Source organism: Mercenaria mercenaria, chromosome 6 (assembly GCF_021730395.1).
Source record: "Mercenaria mercenaria strain notata chromosome 6, MADL_Memer_1, whole genome shotgun sequence".
In the NCBI taxonomy this organism is placed as follows: Eukaryota; Metazoa; Mollusca; class Bivalvia; order Venerida; family Veneridae; genus Mercenaria; species Mercenaria mercenaria.
Window position 1 is genome coordinate 10,235,119 of NC_069366.1, and position 15,921 is coordinate 10,251,039.

Here is a 15,921-nt window from a genome sequence, read left to right on the forward strand (position 1 = left end):
TCCACAAACATTGATCGAACAATGCGACAAACCGTTTTTCTATGGTTTTCCTGATAAGGATTTTTACATGGTGCAGACCTTAAGTATCAAAATGATACTAAAATTAAATTGGTATATCGATTAGGCCTAAAAAAAATCTGTTTCCGGTAACATGCTCAAAAAAAATTAAGGTAGGTAAGTCGGATTTTTTATAGACTTTTTTTATTAATTGAGACTTTTCGGAAATTACTTTTATGTAAAAAAAAAATGAATACAAATAAGGGGGTTACGCCTTTAGAGCATCAGTAAGTTGATTTCTAATATCCCTGACCATGTTTAAAGCATAAAAAGTGAAGTTTTTTTCAACATTTTGTTCAAAAATTGAAAAAGTATTCTCCAAGGGCATAAAAGCATTTATGATCGGGCCAAACATTAGGGTAGGTCGGGATACCGGAAACAAACAATTTTTACGCCTTAATAGGTAAACCGACGTATTTATATTGCGCACGCGTGTAATAAATTTAATGCAAATATATTTTGCTGTATATTCATCAATATTCGTTAATGTTAGGCAGTCGTATGGTGACTTACCAGCTTTAGAGGTGAGTGAAGACCCAAGGTGACCTTCAGACATTATTTAAAGCACGAACAGACTTTAGACTCACTAGCAATCCACAAGCCGGTTTGATCGCAACCTCTCATGACTACCCGAACAGCACTCGAAGTCAAAAAATGTTAGTGGTGGGGGAAAAGATATTCGAAATCAGCGGTCATAACCACTTGCCATGGAGTTTCCTATAAACGCCCCCTTTTTGATACACAAAATGCAATCTATTCACGATTTATCATGTAAAAGTTTTATCTTTATCTGTACAAATATGGTTTTGTCAAGAAGTTGATGTTATGTATTTTTACCAGATAACAAACAAAACGCCGGTGATAACGCAGTTATATTTTAAACAGACTTATTTAAGCATTGTAATTTAGGCAGCCATGGAGAATTTATGTAAAGAAGTGGACGAGAAAATTCATGTCAATTTGGAGAATGAGGAAATACAAGACATTGCAAAGGCTGTTGATGTAATGGTCAGACAACGATTTGTTGAAGCCCTGCATGGTATCAATACAGAGATAAAGGTAAGAAGTACAGGATTTACAACTGCTAGATATTTTTCTGACACTCAAAATCACAATCAAGCTTACTTGCGCCGGGAAGATCGGTGTTTCTACCAAGGTAGCCATCAGCGACTACTGGGAAGTAGGTGTTAAATTATACCACTAAGAATTCCTCACAAGATTCAGAGCGGTACGTATACTTTTAATAAGATTCCCTTTCAGTTGTAATGAAACAATCCTGAAATCTCTATTTCTCAGAAATAATGCTACTTTTCATCATCTTGTCTTTTTAAATAACTTAAAGAACACGTACATTGTTTTCATTAAGACATTAAGATTTACATTAAGCTATTTATTTAAGAACTGCATTTATAAATGCTATTTTTCGTGCGCTTATACGGGTATAAAACACATTGAGACGTGTTTCAAATCAATGAATCGCGCTTATATTTTACAGTACATTGCTACAAAATAAATGGTTTGTTTTCCAAGAGTATCAAAATTATAAAAATAAAAATCAGAATATCGATCTTTTGAACACCTGAAATGAACAGCTAAAAATACTCTTCCACGTTCAGCTGTAAAATGCCTACCGATGAAAATACAGTTCTTGGTTTTTATTCAAAATATTTTAAATCCAGTGAAAAATCATTCAGTTGTTTTGATTCAGTTTTGATCTTTACCGTCAGAAATATTAGTTAACGCTGAATAATTGTGCTTTTTTATAATTTGAGTGCCCATTTCTGAAAGAATTGTTCGAACTACGCCATTTTGTACGTGTTTTCTCTTTCGTGAATGGTGACAGAGTGAGCATGAAATATCATGAAAAAGGCCATTATTGAATAATTTTTGTACGAATGTAATGCTTTTTCTCGTTCCATACATAATACATAGTAAATGAAAATATTCCCAGGTGATATTTCTGCACTACAATTTATTCTTTACTCCATTTTAAATGATTATGTAGAAGTCTTCACAAAGTTTTGGTTAGTCTGGTAGTGCACACTTTTAGAAACTATCCAAATATATCGCATTTTGTGCATTGAGATACTTTGGAACTGTCTCAGCAAGTCTTTGTAAGTAGTCCAGTTTGGTTTAAGTTCGTTCATATAATGATTAGAAACTCTAAAACAAGCAATGAATATAGTTACTTGAATCGCATTTTGACGCAACACTTTCATGTGCATTTCATTACGGGCTTAAAAAACATACAATTTCTTGATGCAATTTATTGATAATGATTTGGTACTTTTTTCATAGATCGATCGCCTGGAGTTTATTGGTAGCATGGCTGAAGATACTAGAATATGGGTACCAGAACTGGCGTCGTGTGAATGGGACCTCGAGTTTGATTACTTAGTAGTCATAAAGTCATGGCCCGGATGTGGCGATTTTATATTCGTGCCAAGCGATGAAGAAGGTAAAATGAAGATAATGTATGAAGTAACTGATCCTCAGTCAGTAACTGGTAAATACATGAACTTGAACACCGCTATGAAACTGTCGTTTATGAACACCGTACTAAAAGGCATACGAGCAAAGTGTGAAAGAAATATGTGTACTCGCCAATTAAGCAATTTGCGTACAGATCACGGCTGTCAGTGCTGCACAATTTATATGAAAACTGGTAATTTAAGGATTACTGACGTACCAATTTCAACTGGAAATGTCAAGCAGGAAACGGTCCTTTTTTTCGTGTGGTCAAGTATCGAAAGATCAGTATGTAATCCATTTAGACCTATCAAACTACCAAATAGATCACATGATCAATACGCAGAAGATATGTTACAAATTAAAGTTGATTTTAATCCTGTTCTTGAAGTGAACAATAAAATGATAGTAGAACGGAAGGCCGACGGGAAAGCAGTAGTACTTGAAGAAAACAACAAATATTTTCTTTTCCCCTATTTTCCACGTTTAAATAATTTAGATTGGAGAATCTCAACGTGTCACTCAGAACTAAAACATTTAAAAGATACCTCAAAGGAACATAAACTGGCATTTTGTGTTTTGAAATTTATTGGGAAAGCCTTCCAGGTTTACGGCAACATAGAGTACGTTAAATCATATGAGGCAAAGTGTGTAGTTCTAAATCATATAAGAGGTGTCAAGCACCAAACAGAGGAGCGCATATATGCCTTTTAGATGTGATCAAGGATATATATGAATGTGCGCGAAACGGAGATTTACCCCACCCGGTATTGCCATCGTGCAATGTCTACCATATGAGTTTTCGTAGAAGCTATTTAGACACTTCAGAACAACAAAAAGTAATATTGTGTAAATGTCTGTTTTCATTATTTGAGCAGCAGGAACATGTTTCGGTAGAGGATTTATATTATGATATAACGAGTCTTAACAATGTGTGTAACAACTATAGGAGGACAAAAGACGATAAATTGTATGATGACTTTTTGAAGAAGAGAAGGGAGGCCAGTGCCAAAAAGGTTTTAGAGGATGAAAGCGGTCTTGCACCATTACATTCTGCATTAGAAAAATTAAAACGTCTGCCATGAACAACAAAATCAATCATGAAATCATACAAACTTCTTTGTCACCAGATAGACACCAAACATGCAAAATATTGAAACCAATGTAGCATCTTATATCAAAATCAACTGTCATAAATCAATGCCGCGTTGGCTTATGTCTTTTAAACCTTACCTTGCTAAATTTTCTATCGAACTTATCCGTTTTTCAAATTGGACATACCATTAACTGTTAAAAGGGGTGCTTACCAAAAAGATACTGACTGCACAGCATGATCTACACAGGTCGCAAAGACAGACTCAATCGTGTACAGCATGCTACGGATTAAATATGATCTAAATGTCACCTGTTTTCCAAATATCATATTGAGCTACTAACACTGAATACTAGTAAGTGATTCTATAGATTTGATTTTACTTACTACAGCGTTTTCATATTAAAAAGAATATTTACAATTACAAGTACTAAAATATGAACTCATACTTAAATTTTTTAAAAAGTGAAACAAATCAAATTTACATAAATTTGGAAGCATGTCTCTTTGAAACATAGATATTATTCTATTTTACACGTCAACAAAAATCACCATTTTTATATTTAAAACATGATAAAGGCATAAACGTTCACACAACACTATTTAACAGTTAAATTGTCTTGTATTATTTGTTCAGACTAGTTATTTCACATTATCTGCCCTATTAAAGGTACTTCCGTAATCTTGAAATTGTATGACCATCATATCTTAGGTGAAATGATACTGTTCGAAAACTATATGCAACAGGCTAATAGCATCAAAGCCGTGCAATTTGCAAGATCCCAATGAAAAGTGACTGTATAACGATGTGCAAATGAAATATGGATAATAAACAAAGTCTATATTTTACCATTAAGTTTCTAAATTTAGGCAACATTTACAGATGCTTTGAAAAGTATTTATTGAAAATTAGGAGAATAAGGTTACTTTATAAACATGAATGGGCGGTGTGTGTAGGTGGGGAGTTTGTGGGGGGGGGGGGGGGGCGGGGGGTGAGGTGCATGCATTACCTTTTTATTTCCATGGACAAAGTGTTTGTATTTTACTAGCACTTTGGTTTTGGAAGACTTTGAACCTTTCTCACAATGAAACTTAATTTCACATAATTTTGCCTTGCATTTGTTTGGTTTTAAAAAGATTTTGCTGCACACTTCTAATGTCTTCATTTCATTCGACATTTTGGTAGTTTGACTTTATTTGTCCAAAAAAGTGTACTTAATTAAGGTGGAATGCGCCCCAAATTTTTTTTGCCGAATATTGTCCTGACATTTATACTGTACACAATTGAGGATATATGCGATTGAGTTCCGGTTTTACTTTGTCATACATAAATGGATAAAATCATCATAGCTTGTCGCATTCGCCTACAACCCTGATTTATTCACCGATGTGAATTTGAGAGTACAGTTAACTGCTTCTAGTACTGTACTGCCAACGTTACTTCACACCGATGATTTATTCACCTATAGGCTATAAGGTTCCTGTTATTCTTATACATTTGAATTAGAAAACTGATCGTTATTCGTTAATGTTTCGCGACCGGTTAACCTCCAGCCCCCACCCCATATTCTGAGGTTATTGTGTTTGAACAACAACTTTACTTGTACGTATTTTCCGTTGTCTTTTCCCTGAAAAAATCTTTTCGGTAAGTTAATGATAACGAATATAAATGTTATTGTTTTCGTGTTGAAGTATTTAATGTGCCTTAGAATTATGTATCCCTCATAGGTGGGGTAGACATACTGTTTTTGCTTCGCCGTTTGTGTATCTGTCCGCATTAAGCTTGTCCGGCTTTCACAGGTCAAGCTGCTGGCCGGATTTCAACGAAACTTTACATAAGTGATCAGTGCCAAGCATAGTTGTGCAAATTGTCGGCACATTCTGCTTTGCTGCACAGAAGGGCCACAAGAGCTAAAAATAGAAAAATCTTGCCCGGCTTTCTCGGGTCAAACTACCTTCCGGATTTCAACGAATCTTCATGTGATCAGTATTAAGCCTAATAGTGCATATTGCCGACACGTTCTGCTTCGCTGCACCAAACTGCTACCAGAGCTAAAAATAGAAAAAAATCTTGCCCGGCTTTCACAGATTAAACTGCTGGACAGATTTCAACGAAACTTCAAAGGAGTGGTCAGTGCCAAACCTTTATGTGCATATCGCCGAAACGTTCCGCTGCACACAATGTCCGTCAGAACTAATTGTATACATAGGGGGTGGGGGACATATGTCTTTGTGACATAAAATACCTTCTTAATGTGTTTATGGTTTTGATTTGATACTTTGACTCACACTTCTATCGTTAGGTTTAGTACCAATCTGACTAAAGTACTTGGGCATGAATTGGAGATGTACTTTAGTAAGATTGGGTTTAGTAAAAAGGTGCATATATATTCAATGCAATATTCTTGTTTAAAGTGAAGTATATTGTCTTCTTTTTTTGTAGTAACACTAACACAATGTAGGTCATATGATGACTAACCTGCTAAATGGGCGAAGACCTCAGGTGCCCATCAAGGCATTATTTTTTTTTGCACGGACCGATTTCCGCTACGAATTTCTAGCCATCAAGTCAGCTTGATGACTGCCTGCCATGACTATCTAAGCAGGGTTCAAACCCATATATGTTAGGGATGAGGGAATAGATAATCGAAGTCAGCGATCATGATCATTTGGCCATTGAGATTTTATAAAATGCTAAGTTTTATACACAAAATGTAATCTATTCACGATTTATCATGAAGAGCAGTTTTATCTTTATCCGTACAAATGTGGTTTTATCAAAAGTTCCGCCTACTTGTTATATAACAACGCAGGTGTAATTAAGTATTTCGACCCCCATAGAATAATGACCCCCGGTCATTATTCTATAGAAAAAGTGATCCCCCGGTCATAGTATTATGACCTCCAGATCATAGTACTATGACTCCCCCACGTGAAGTAAACTGAACCTCACGAAGAATATTGACTCCCATAAAAAAAACGACCCCCGGTCTTTTTGTCAGATTTAGTGATAACTCGTGTATCTAAGGCCTAATTGCTGCATTTTATGCCCCCACTCGGGAGAGGGGGGCATATAGATTTGCCCTTGTCCGTCCGTCCGTCCGTCTCACTTGACACAGAAATCAGAGCATTCCGCAACGGAAAAAGGGATTCTATTTCTAGACGCTGTATCTTGGTGTATACATTTTTTTTCAGGAAAATAACAATTCACAATACGTTCACAAAACACACAAGTGTCAATAATCCCTGCAAACTTCGGTATGAAGTAATTCTTCAGAAGAAAACTGCACAAGAAACTGCTAGCATAGAACTTAGTATTAATAGAAGTTGCAATACTTAGCAGTGGCAGTAAAGTACGGTAGCGGCAACAACAGAAAGTAGTAGTAGTAGTAGTAGTAGTAGTAGTGGCATTGGTAGTGGCAGTTGCAGCAGCAGCAGCAGAGGAATAAGTGACAGCAACAACAGCAGCAGGAGAAGAAGAGGTAGATGTACAAGACGTATTAGTCAAAGCAGGTATAGTAGTATCAGTAGTAGCAGTTGTAGTAGTAGTAGTAGTAGAAGTAGTAGTAGTAGTAGTAGAAGAAGAAGTACATGTAGTAATAGCAATAGAAGTAGCGGCACCAGTAGTAGTAGTACAATCAAAATGTTAACTATTGGCAGATCTAGTAAAATTGTCCGTTAGGTTTGGTGGGGATCACATTTTAATAGATATTATCGTCGAAAGTCTTTTTAGAAGCCGGTGTTTTACACGGAAAGAGTAACATTTTTAAAAAGAATAATGTCCGGGAATCGATATTGTATGAGAGTTCGAATGTAGTAATTTCGGCAGTGAGTATTTTACATGGAAGGAGTCACCTTTTCTATAGAATAATAACCGGGGTCGTTATTCTATGAGATTCGAAGGGAGTCATCTTTAGGGAGTCAGTATTTTACTTGGAGGGGTCAGTTTTTCTATAGAATAATGACCGGGAGGTCGTTATTCTATAGAGTTTTCAAAGGGAGTCAGTTTTTTATTAGGGGAGTCAATATTTTACAGGAAAGGAGTCGCATTTTCTATAGAATAATGACCGGGGCGTGGGGGGGGGGGGGGGGGGGGGGGGGTCGTTCATAATAATAATTCAGTGAAATCGGAAGTTAACAAGTTGAAAGAGAAAGAACTTTCTTGGAAGCGTGAAGGAAATAAGGCGCAGTACAATTTTAATTCCGATATTGAGCAGGATTGTACACAAGTTGCATGGGCAATTTCTAACAATAAGTTAACTTATGCTGAAGAACTTACCAAAGAGTGTTGCGATAAACTGAAAAAGAGGAATAAACTGATTCGTATAGCTGACACCTCGGAAGGAGGTTGGAATACTGTTAAGTTATATGAAGCGAACCCAACCGCAAGTGACAGCGAAGATGAGTCTCGAATCAATAAAGCGGAAAATCGAGCTTTCCGAAAGAGAAAACAGGCGGCGTCACAGAAGGAAGCTAAGGTTAAACGTTCTCCAGTTACACCTGGCGGGCCTCTTGCTATTAGCGATCAGGGCACTCCATTACAATCACGGGGAGATGTAAAAAATTGGAAAGGCAAATTTGGGTTATTTGTTCCGCCAGTAAATTTGATTTCTAGGTTTTTTTGTAAAATGTCACATGATAAAGCAAGTGGAATTTTAGTAGTACCATTGTGGAAATCAGCACCTTACTGGCCTCTTGTTGTTGTATTTTAGAAGTTGTATTTGTATTAGACTAATGTCAGATTTACTGATAGTAAATGAAAGATTAAACTGTGTTATGTATACAGTCTTGATATGGCGTGGTTGCCGTTATAATTGCTGACGAATGTTGCATGATGCTCGTCATGGCTGACAAGCCATTAGAATATGTGAGATTTAGAGAAATTGCTTTAAAAAAAATAATAATAATAATTAATAATAACTGTGCTATAACATAAAAAGTCTTGATATGGCATGGCTGCCATTAAAATTGCTGACAAAGATTGCATGATGCTTGTCTTGGCTGATAAGTCAATAGAATATAATTATTATAAGATTAGAGATTGGTTTAAAAATCATGCTTTTTATTTCATTGATTGTTATATTAATTAGTTATATTTTTTTTACATATGTTTTTTCAGTGCTTCTCAGATGAGATTGATGAACTGCCTCAAGTGTTGTCCGAGAAGGTGCCCTTGATCCCGGAACTACTGGCTTCAGCCCGAGGGAACTCTACCACAAAATCTTACATAAACGCTTTTCAGAGATGGAGACTTTGGGCGTCAAGTAATTCCGTAGGAGAAGATGACATCTTGCCGGCAAAAACTTTTGTGTTTTCATTATATTTGTGTTCTATTGTGCAAAGTGCTAATTCACCAAGTCCAGTTTTAAAAACATTTTATAGTGCTAAATATATGTACATGAATTATATGGTTTAAAGTCACCAACAGATTCAACTTTGGTGAAAAATGTGCTAGAAGCAGCAAAGAGGAAATTGTCTAAATCTACTGTGAAAAAAGAACCAGTAACTATTAAGATGCTACATGATATGTATAAACGTTTATTTCAGTTTGGTAATCTTAAGAATCAGAGAACTATTATAGCATGTCTAATAGCTTATGCAGGATTTTTAAGAAGTTCAGAGTTATTAAGTATTAAAAAGTCTGACATTGTGATGACAGTTCACATCTAAGTATTTTCATAGAATCTAGCAAAACTGATCAATATAGAAATGGGGCTTGGGATGTTATAGCCAGGACAGGTACTGAATTATGTCCAGTTGTTAATTTAGAAAAATATTTGTCATGGATTAACATTCCTGGAGATACTGACCATTTTATTTTTTGCAGAGTTGTATTTAAGGACAATTTGTATCATTTAAGAAATTTTGATTCACATTTATCTTATACAACATTGAGGGAATTATTTATAGAAGCTTTTTCGCCTCATGTTGAGGATATTTCAAAGTATGGTTTTCACTCCTTGCGTTCTAGAGGTGCAACTTCTGCCGCCGATAATGGAGTTAAAGATAGATTGTTCAAAAGACTTGGTAGATGGAGAAGTGAAAATGCCAAAGATGGTTACATTAAGGACTCTATTAATGAAAGGCTTCTTGTGTCAAAATCCTTGGGTCTTTAATTTATCTTAGTATGACAGACATTTTGATGTTCAGTGGTCTGGTTTAAATGTACAAATTCCTAGATTATCCCGTTCTTTATATTCAGCAGTGTCCAATTTATTAATTAATAAATGATATTAAGTGAATATGGTTTTAGTATTTACTAGTAGAGATGGGTAGGTTAAGGGAAATGAATTTTCCAACATTTGAATGCAATGAATTAGTTGGAAAATAATTTCCCCCGATTGGTCAGTCTCTACTTGTTTTGTTAGTCATGTGACTAGTGCAGGTTAGATAGGTGACCACGCTAGAATAATTGTCATTCAGCGGTGGGCATTACATGTGTGCTGTAGGACAGACATTATTTTTTAATTTGTTCATTTTTACCAGATCATTTAGGATGGTTATCATTATTATGAGCATTAATACTTGTGATTGAGTACACAGTATTATATTTCAATTTAGAAGTAAAATGTTTGTTCGGATAGTATTGAATAAAATATTTTGTCAGGATGTTTGATGAGGATATCGATGATATGTATGATATGATATGTAATAATTGTGCACACAGCAGTGTCCAAAGCTTGCTCGCAATTTATTAATTAATAAATGATATTAAGTGAATATGGTTTTAGTATTTGCTAGTAGAGATGGGTATGTTAGGGGAATATTGTAATAACGTACATATTTCTAAAAATAGCCATTTTCGTGAGAAATCGGAAATCCCCACTCAGTTGGTTTCGGTTTATATGTACTGTATTCTACGAACAGGATGTAGTTCACGGTCAAACAATTCAATTGTAAAGACAAACACTCCTTCAAATTCTGCAAAGTCTTGATTTTAATCATGATTTCTTGAATTTAAAGGCAACAGTTCTTCATATATTTTGCATTATGGACTTGCAATTGCACGTACATGAGATATTAACTTGATTTTAAGGGAAGGATTTATCACCTGCCGTGAGTAACTTAGTAAGTAAACGTAACTACATTAGTGTATTATCAGTGACTTATTTTGTTTACATGTTTATTTAATATAGGTTATTAACTTTGTATGTGGATATATGCACGAGTTCTGCAGCGGTAATATTGCGCGACTTTAGGAGCGCAATATTATCCGCGAAGGAACGAGTGCATATATTTACATAAAAGTTGATAACCTTTTTATTTCCTACCCACTATCAAATAATTATTTTTTATGTCTAAATTATCGTTCTATAACGAAAGACAGGAAAATATGAAAAGAGTTTCTCCGAAAATGTAATAAACAAATGAAACTGACGCGCGGGAATATTTTCCGCGAACATGACGTCAACTTGTCGCAACGTGCTCGTGGACGCCATGGACGTCACGCGATTCTATCCATTACAACGTTAAGAATGCATTCCACGTCCGATATGAAAGCGTTCCCATGATATGGAAAATATTGCACGACTGTTGTCCATTGAAACCCAATGGAAAATAATTTTAGGTATGTAATAATCTCAAATATCGAATGCATTTTATTTTGCCCTATTTAAAGTATTTGATTTCTGATAACGTTTTAACTGAGCAGTTCGGACACAACAAAATATGTTAAAATGTGAAATCGAAAGTAGTATTGAACACGTTAGTTACATAATAACACATGCCAGGTTTCCCGAATATTTACACTACATGCGTGCAAGCGCGAACTCATTTTGTAGAGCTGTATTATATATAAACACACTTTAAGCAGTCTTTTACATGGCAGTGACTAGTTATAGGCCTATTAAACTTAGAAGCGCAGCAAATATATCAAGGAACTGGACTGTCCCAAGAAAAAGCGTGTATTTATAATACGTTTGTAACGTGTATATATCTTATTTTATACATATGTAATCATAGTAATAACTATAGATAGTGTAAAGATCCTACATGTACTTGATTTATGTGTAGCATATATTAGTAATAGGTTATAATAATCACATGTCAAACGAAAATCAGCGGAGGTAAGATACTTTTTTTTCCTACGGTCTCATAGATCTAGCTGATAGGCAAATTTGAACACTATAGATCTATATATCAAAAGTTGAAAAGCCTAGACGAAATGGTGTCTATGAGAAAAGTTAACAAGAATTATTTATATAAGCTAATCTATTTGTCTACTAGGGAGGTGCCGTTGCTATAATAACATCCTTGTATCTCGAACCAAGTCCTTCTCAGGTTCGTAATATAACGATAAACTTGTAAGGACGTATTTTTATCTCTCAAGGTGTATTTCATACCAGTACACAGTTTCCAATTTTCTCACCAAATATAACTCATTTGTAACGTTAGTCGATTTTTTTCACACTAACTTAAAACGTTTTCCCAGTTTTCTCACTATAACTCTGTTCCAAGGTTTCCCAGTTTTCTCACTATAACTCTGTTTGCATTTTTTCCCAGTTTTCTCTCTATAACTCTATTGCAACGTTTCCCAGTTTTCTCACTATAACTCTGTTGCAACGTTTCCCAGTTTTCTCACTATAATTCTATTGCAACGTTTCCCAGCTTTCTCACTATAACTCTATTGCCTACGTTTCCAAGTTTTCTCACTATAACTCTATTGCAACGTTCCAAGTTTTCTCACTATAACTCTGTTGCAAAGTTTCACAGCTTTCTCACTATAACTCTGTTGCAACGTTTCCAGGTTTTCTCACCATAACACTATTGCAATGATTCCCAGCTTTCTTACGATAATTCTACTGCAAAGTTTCCCAGCTTTCTTAATATAATTCTTTTGCAACGTTTCCCAGCTTTCTCACTATAACTCTATTGCAACGTTTCCAGGTTTTCTCACCATAACTCTATTGCAATGATTCCCAGTTTTCTCACTATAACTCTATTGCAACGTTTCCTAGCTTTTTCACTATAACTCTACTGCAACGTTTCCAAGTTTTCTCACTTTAACTCTTTTGCAACGTTTCCCAGCTTTCTCACTATAACTCTACTGCAACGTTTCCAAGTTTTCTCACTATAACTCTATTGCAACGTTTCCAAGTTTTCTCACTATGACTCTGTTGCAATAATTCCCAGCTTTCTCACTATAACTCTATTTCAACGTTTCCCAGTTGTCTCACTATAACTCTGTTGCAATATTTCCCAGTTTTCTCACTATAACTCTGTTGCAATATATCCCAGTTTTCTCGCATCTCACTATAACTGTATTGCAACGTTTCCCAATTTTCTTACTTTAGTTCAGTTGCAACGAAAATGTTGGCAATGTCAGTTATTCTCCCTTCACACAACATCGCATATGTTGTTGTTCTTTTCAGCTTTGAAAGTCGATCTATTTAATTAGGTGGGGAAATTGCGGTTATTTGCGGAGAACAGGTTTGTACTGGTACAGAATCCAGGAACACTGGTTAGGTTAACTGCTCGCCGTTCTTCTTCTTCTTGTCGTTCGCAACTACACTGTCAGACCAGTAGCCTCGATGAAACTTGTAGTTTGCCGCAGATCCTCAATGCATACAGTTTCTGGTGGATTGAGGTATTTATCGGCCGGCCAAGTCGCAGCTCGCTCCTGGTAATGCCTTTTACATCTCTGAAGTATATGATCCGCAGTCTGATCTTCTTCACCACATGGACAAGTTGGCGATGGGGCCAATCTGTATTTCTTGTACCTGTGAGCATTGAGCTTGTTGTTGTCGGAGCCTGACCATCATCACTTGTTCAGACCGATCAAGGAGATGAAAAGCATCTTCCTCCATCCTTGGTCTCGTTAGTGCCTTGATGATGGTGGCTTTCTCCTTGTAACTCACAGGTTCTGTTGGTTGCTCTGACTGAGCTCCTAGCTTAGCCAGTTTGTCTCTGCCTCTTCATTGGCTGCAAGTCCACAATGGGATGGAATCCACTGAAGTGCTACTTTGCAGGTTATACTCAGGCTCTGCATTGTCCTGGCTAGCTGCGGAGCTTTATTGTTGATCAGAGCCTCCATGACAGACAGTGCATCTGTGAGAAAGACGACTGAGAAGCTTTCTTCTGCCGAGTCTTCAACCATTGAGACGGCCTTCATGAGTGCTTCAGTCTCTGCCTTGTAATTGCTGCAGTGTTTTCCTGTGGCTGCATGTAGTGTTTCTCTCTTGCCAGATGGGTATTGAATGAAAACTCCTGCTCCTCCATCTTTGACGGCGCATGTGGCTGATCCGTCTGTATAGACATGCGTCCATGATTCCGGAGGATAGTCTTCATTGATCATAGCAAGTGTGAGGCTCTTCCGAAGGCCTTCATCCTCTTGCTTCCCGCGGTCAAGACGAGGAACAGCAAGTCTCATAGTCACTGAGGACAGATCATTCGCTAGTGGGTTTATAATGTCTTCACTACCTAGGGGAGTCGTTGGTATGTTCAGCTCAGTTTTGAACTCTCGGTTGAGTTTCTTTGCCTTGGCTTTCATGGGATGGTCTTGAAAAGACCTGAATTTCTCTGCTTGAAGCAGAACCTTTGCATGTCTTCTGTCTTATAACGGTTGTACGTGTGCCTGTTAGCTTCTCCATAAAGGAGATTGGTGTAGACTTTGTAGCACCTGTCTTGATCCGCAATGCTTAGTTCTGAACCTTGTCTAAAGCCTGTTGGTTAGTTTTGGCAGTAGTGGACCAGGCAGTTGAGCTATACTCTAAATGGGGTCTCACTGTTCCCTGATATACTGTCTTGAGTATTTGCTCATTTGCTCCCCATGTTGTTCCAGTATGTTTGCGCATCATGGAAAGCTTCCTACGGGCCTTCCCTTCTGCTTGGCTAATGTGGGGCTTTCAGGTTAGCCGTTTGTCAAAGGTCACTCCAATTTTTTTCGCCTCGTCTGCTTCAATCAGCGAAGTATTTCCCATCTTGATTTTACCCGCCCTCTGCTTTGACGACAGGAAGAATAGTGTGGTGGACGATTTCTCTGTATTGACCGATACACACCAATCTTTAGCCCAAGCCGAAATCTTGTTGATGGCTTCTTGCATTCTGTATGCGGCTGTAGTGGCATGTTTTTCCTTGCACCATAACACCAGATCGTCAGCGTAGAGAGCAGCCTTAACTCCTTTCGGTAGTTCAGACACCAGATCATTGATGAAAAGCAAGAAGAGTGTAGGGGATAAGACTCCAACTTGTGGGACATCCTGACGCAACAGGAACTTCATACTGCTGGGATGTTCTAAACTGACTCTTGCCCGCCGTTATATACCTGGAATACTGTTGAAAAACGACACGTAAACAAACAAACAGACAGACAAACAAACAAACATTATAAAACTGCAGTGCTTTGTGTCCTTTAAATCAAAAGTATATGGTGTCTCAGTTTGACATATTTAAACTTGATATTTTTTCTTTTTCTTGTCAAACTCTTTTCTACCGGGTAGAATTTGAATGTTACAGTATTATGATCATCAATACTCAAGAAAATTCTACCAACAAAAAGGCAGGTTTTAAGCCTTAACCTTTTCACTCGATTGATACAGAGAAAATGGACCTCATGCAAGGTTTCATAATTTGAGTCTACTTGAAAGTAACACATTTTGGGTATTAAACCATGGATCGGAGGTTCAAGCCTCCGCTCCTCCTGTAGTAAGTAACATTCGTTCAGTAAGTGTCGCTTACACCTTGCATACACAAGATTCTGAGAAGTCCTGTGTTGTTTTTTTCCACTGATTTGGGAATGGGGCCGAGGTCTTTCAAATAGGGAAAAATGCGCATAAAACTTCTAAATCGGGAATTGTTTAAAGTCATAATTTTTGTAATATAATGTTACATTTAAAAACAAAATGGCTATAAATGCATTTATTTTGCATACTGTTGTTTTTTCAAATGTTTAAGGTTTCATAGGTACAGTGTTGGGGTTGAAAAAGTAAAAAAAAAAAAGAAAAAGAAAAAAAAAACTTTTCTTTTTAACTTTGGGAATTTTCACTTTCAATTTGGGAAAAACATATTTTTACCATTGGGATTGGGGCCCATTTCGGCCCCAAATTGGCCTGAAAAATAAAACAACAACAAAAAACTGAGAACGTATGACATTTGAGTATCGACTGTGTCTGAAGGCTTTCCACTAACATTACTGGAACTACATAAGCATTTATTTCGAGTCGGCGATACTTCAATTTCTTTAACCTTTACCCTGCCAAATTTCTAAAATGAACTGGCCCATAATTCAAGTTGGGCAGTGCCACTTTCTTTTTAAATTGGTATTCACTGAAAATTTACCTACTGAGTAGCGAACACTGCATGCC

At 36.6% G+C, this 15,921-nt stretch overlaps 1 protein-coding gene across 1 annotated transcript; it reads left to right on the forward strand.

Moving 5' to 3' along the window:
- Positions 1-928: 928 nt before the first annotated feature.
- Positions 929-4,266, forward strand: LOC128557571 (uncharacterized). Its single transcript, XM_053545058.1, has 2 exons — positions 929-1,116; positions 2,356-4,266. Exons 1-2 carry the CDS (start codon positions 973-975, stop codon positions 3,238-3,240), a joined length of 1,029 nt encoding a protein of 342 aa, XP_053401033.1. The 5' UTR covers positions 929-972; the 3' UTR covers positions 3,241-4,266.
- The last annotated feature ends 11,655 nt before the right edge of the window (positions 4,267-15,921 follow it).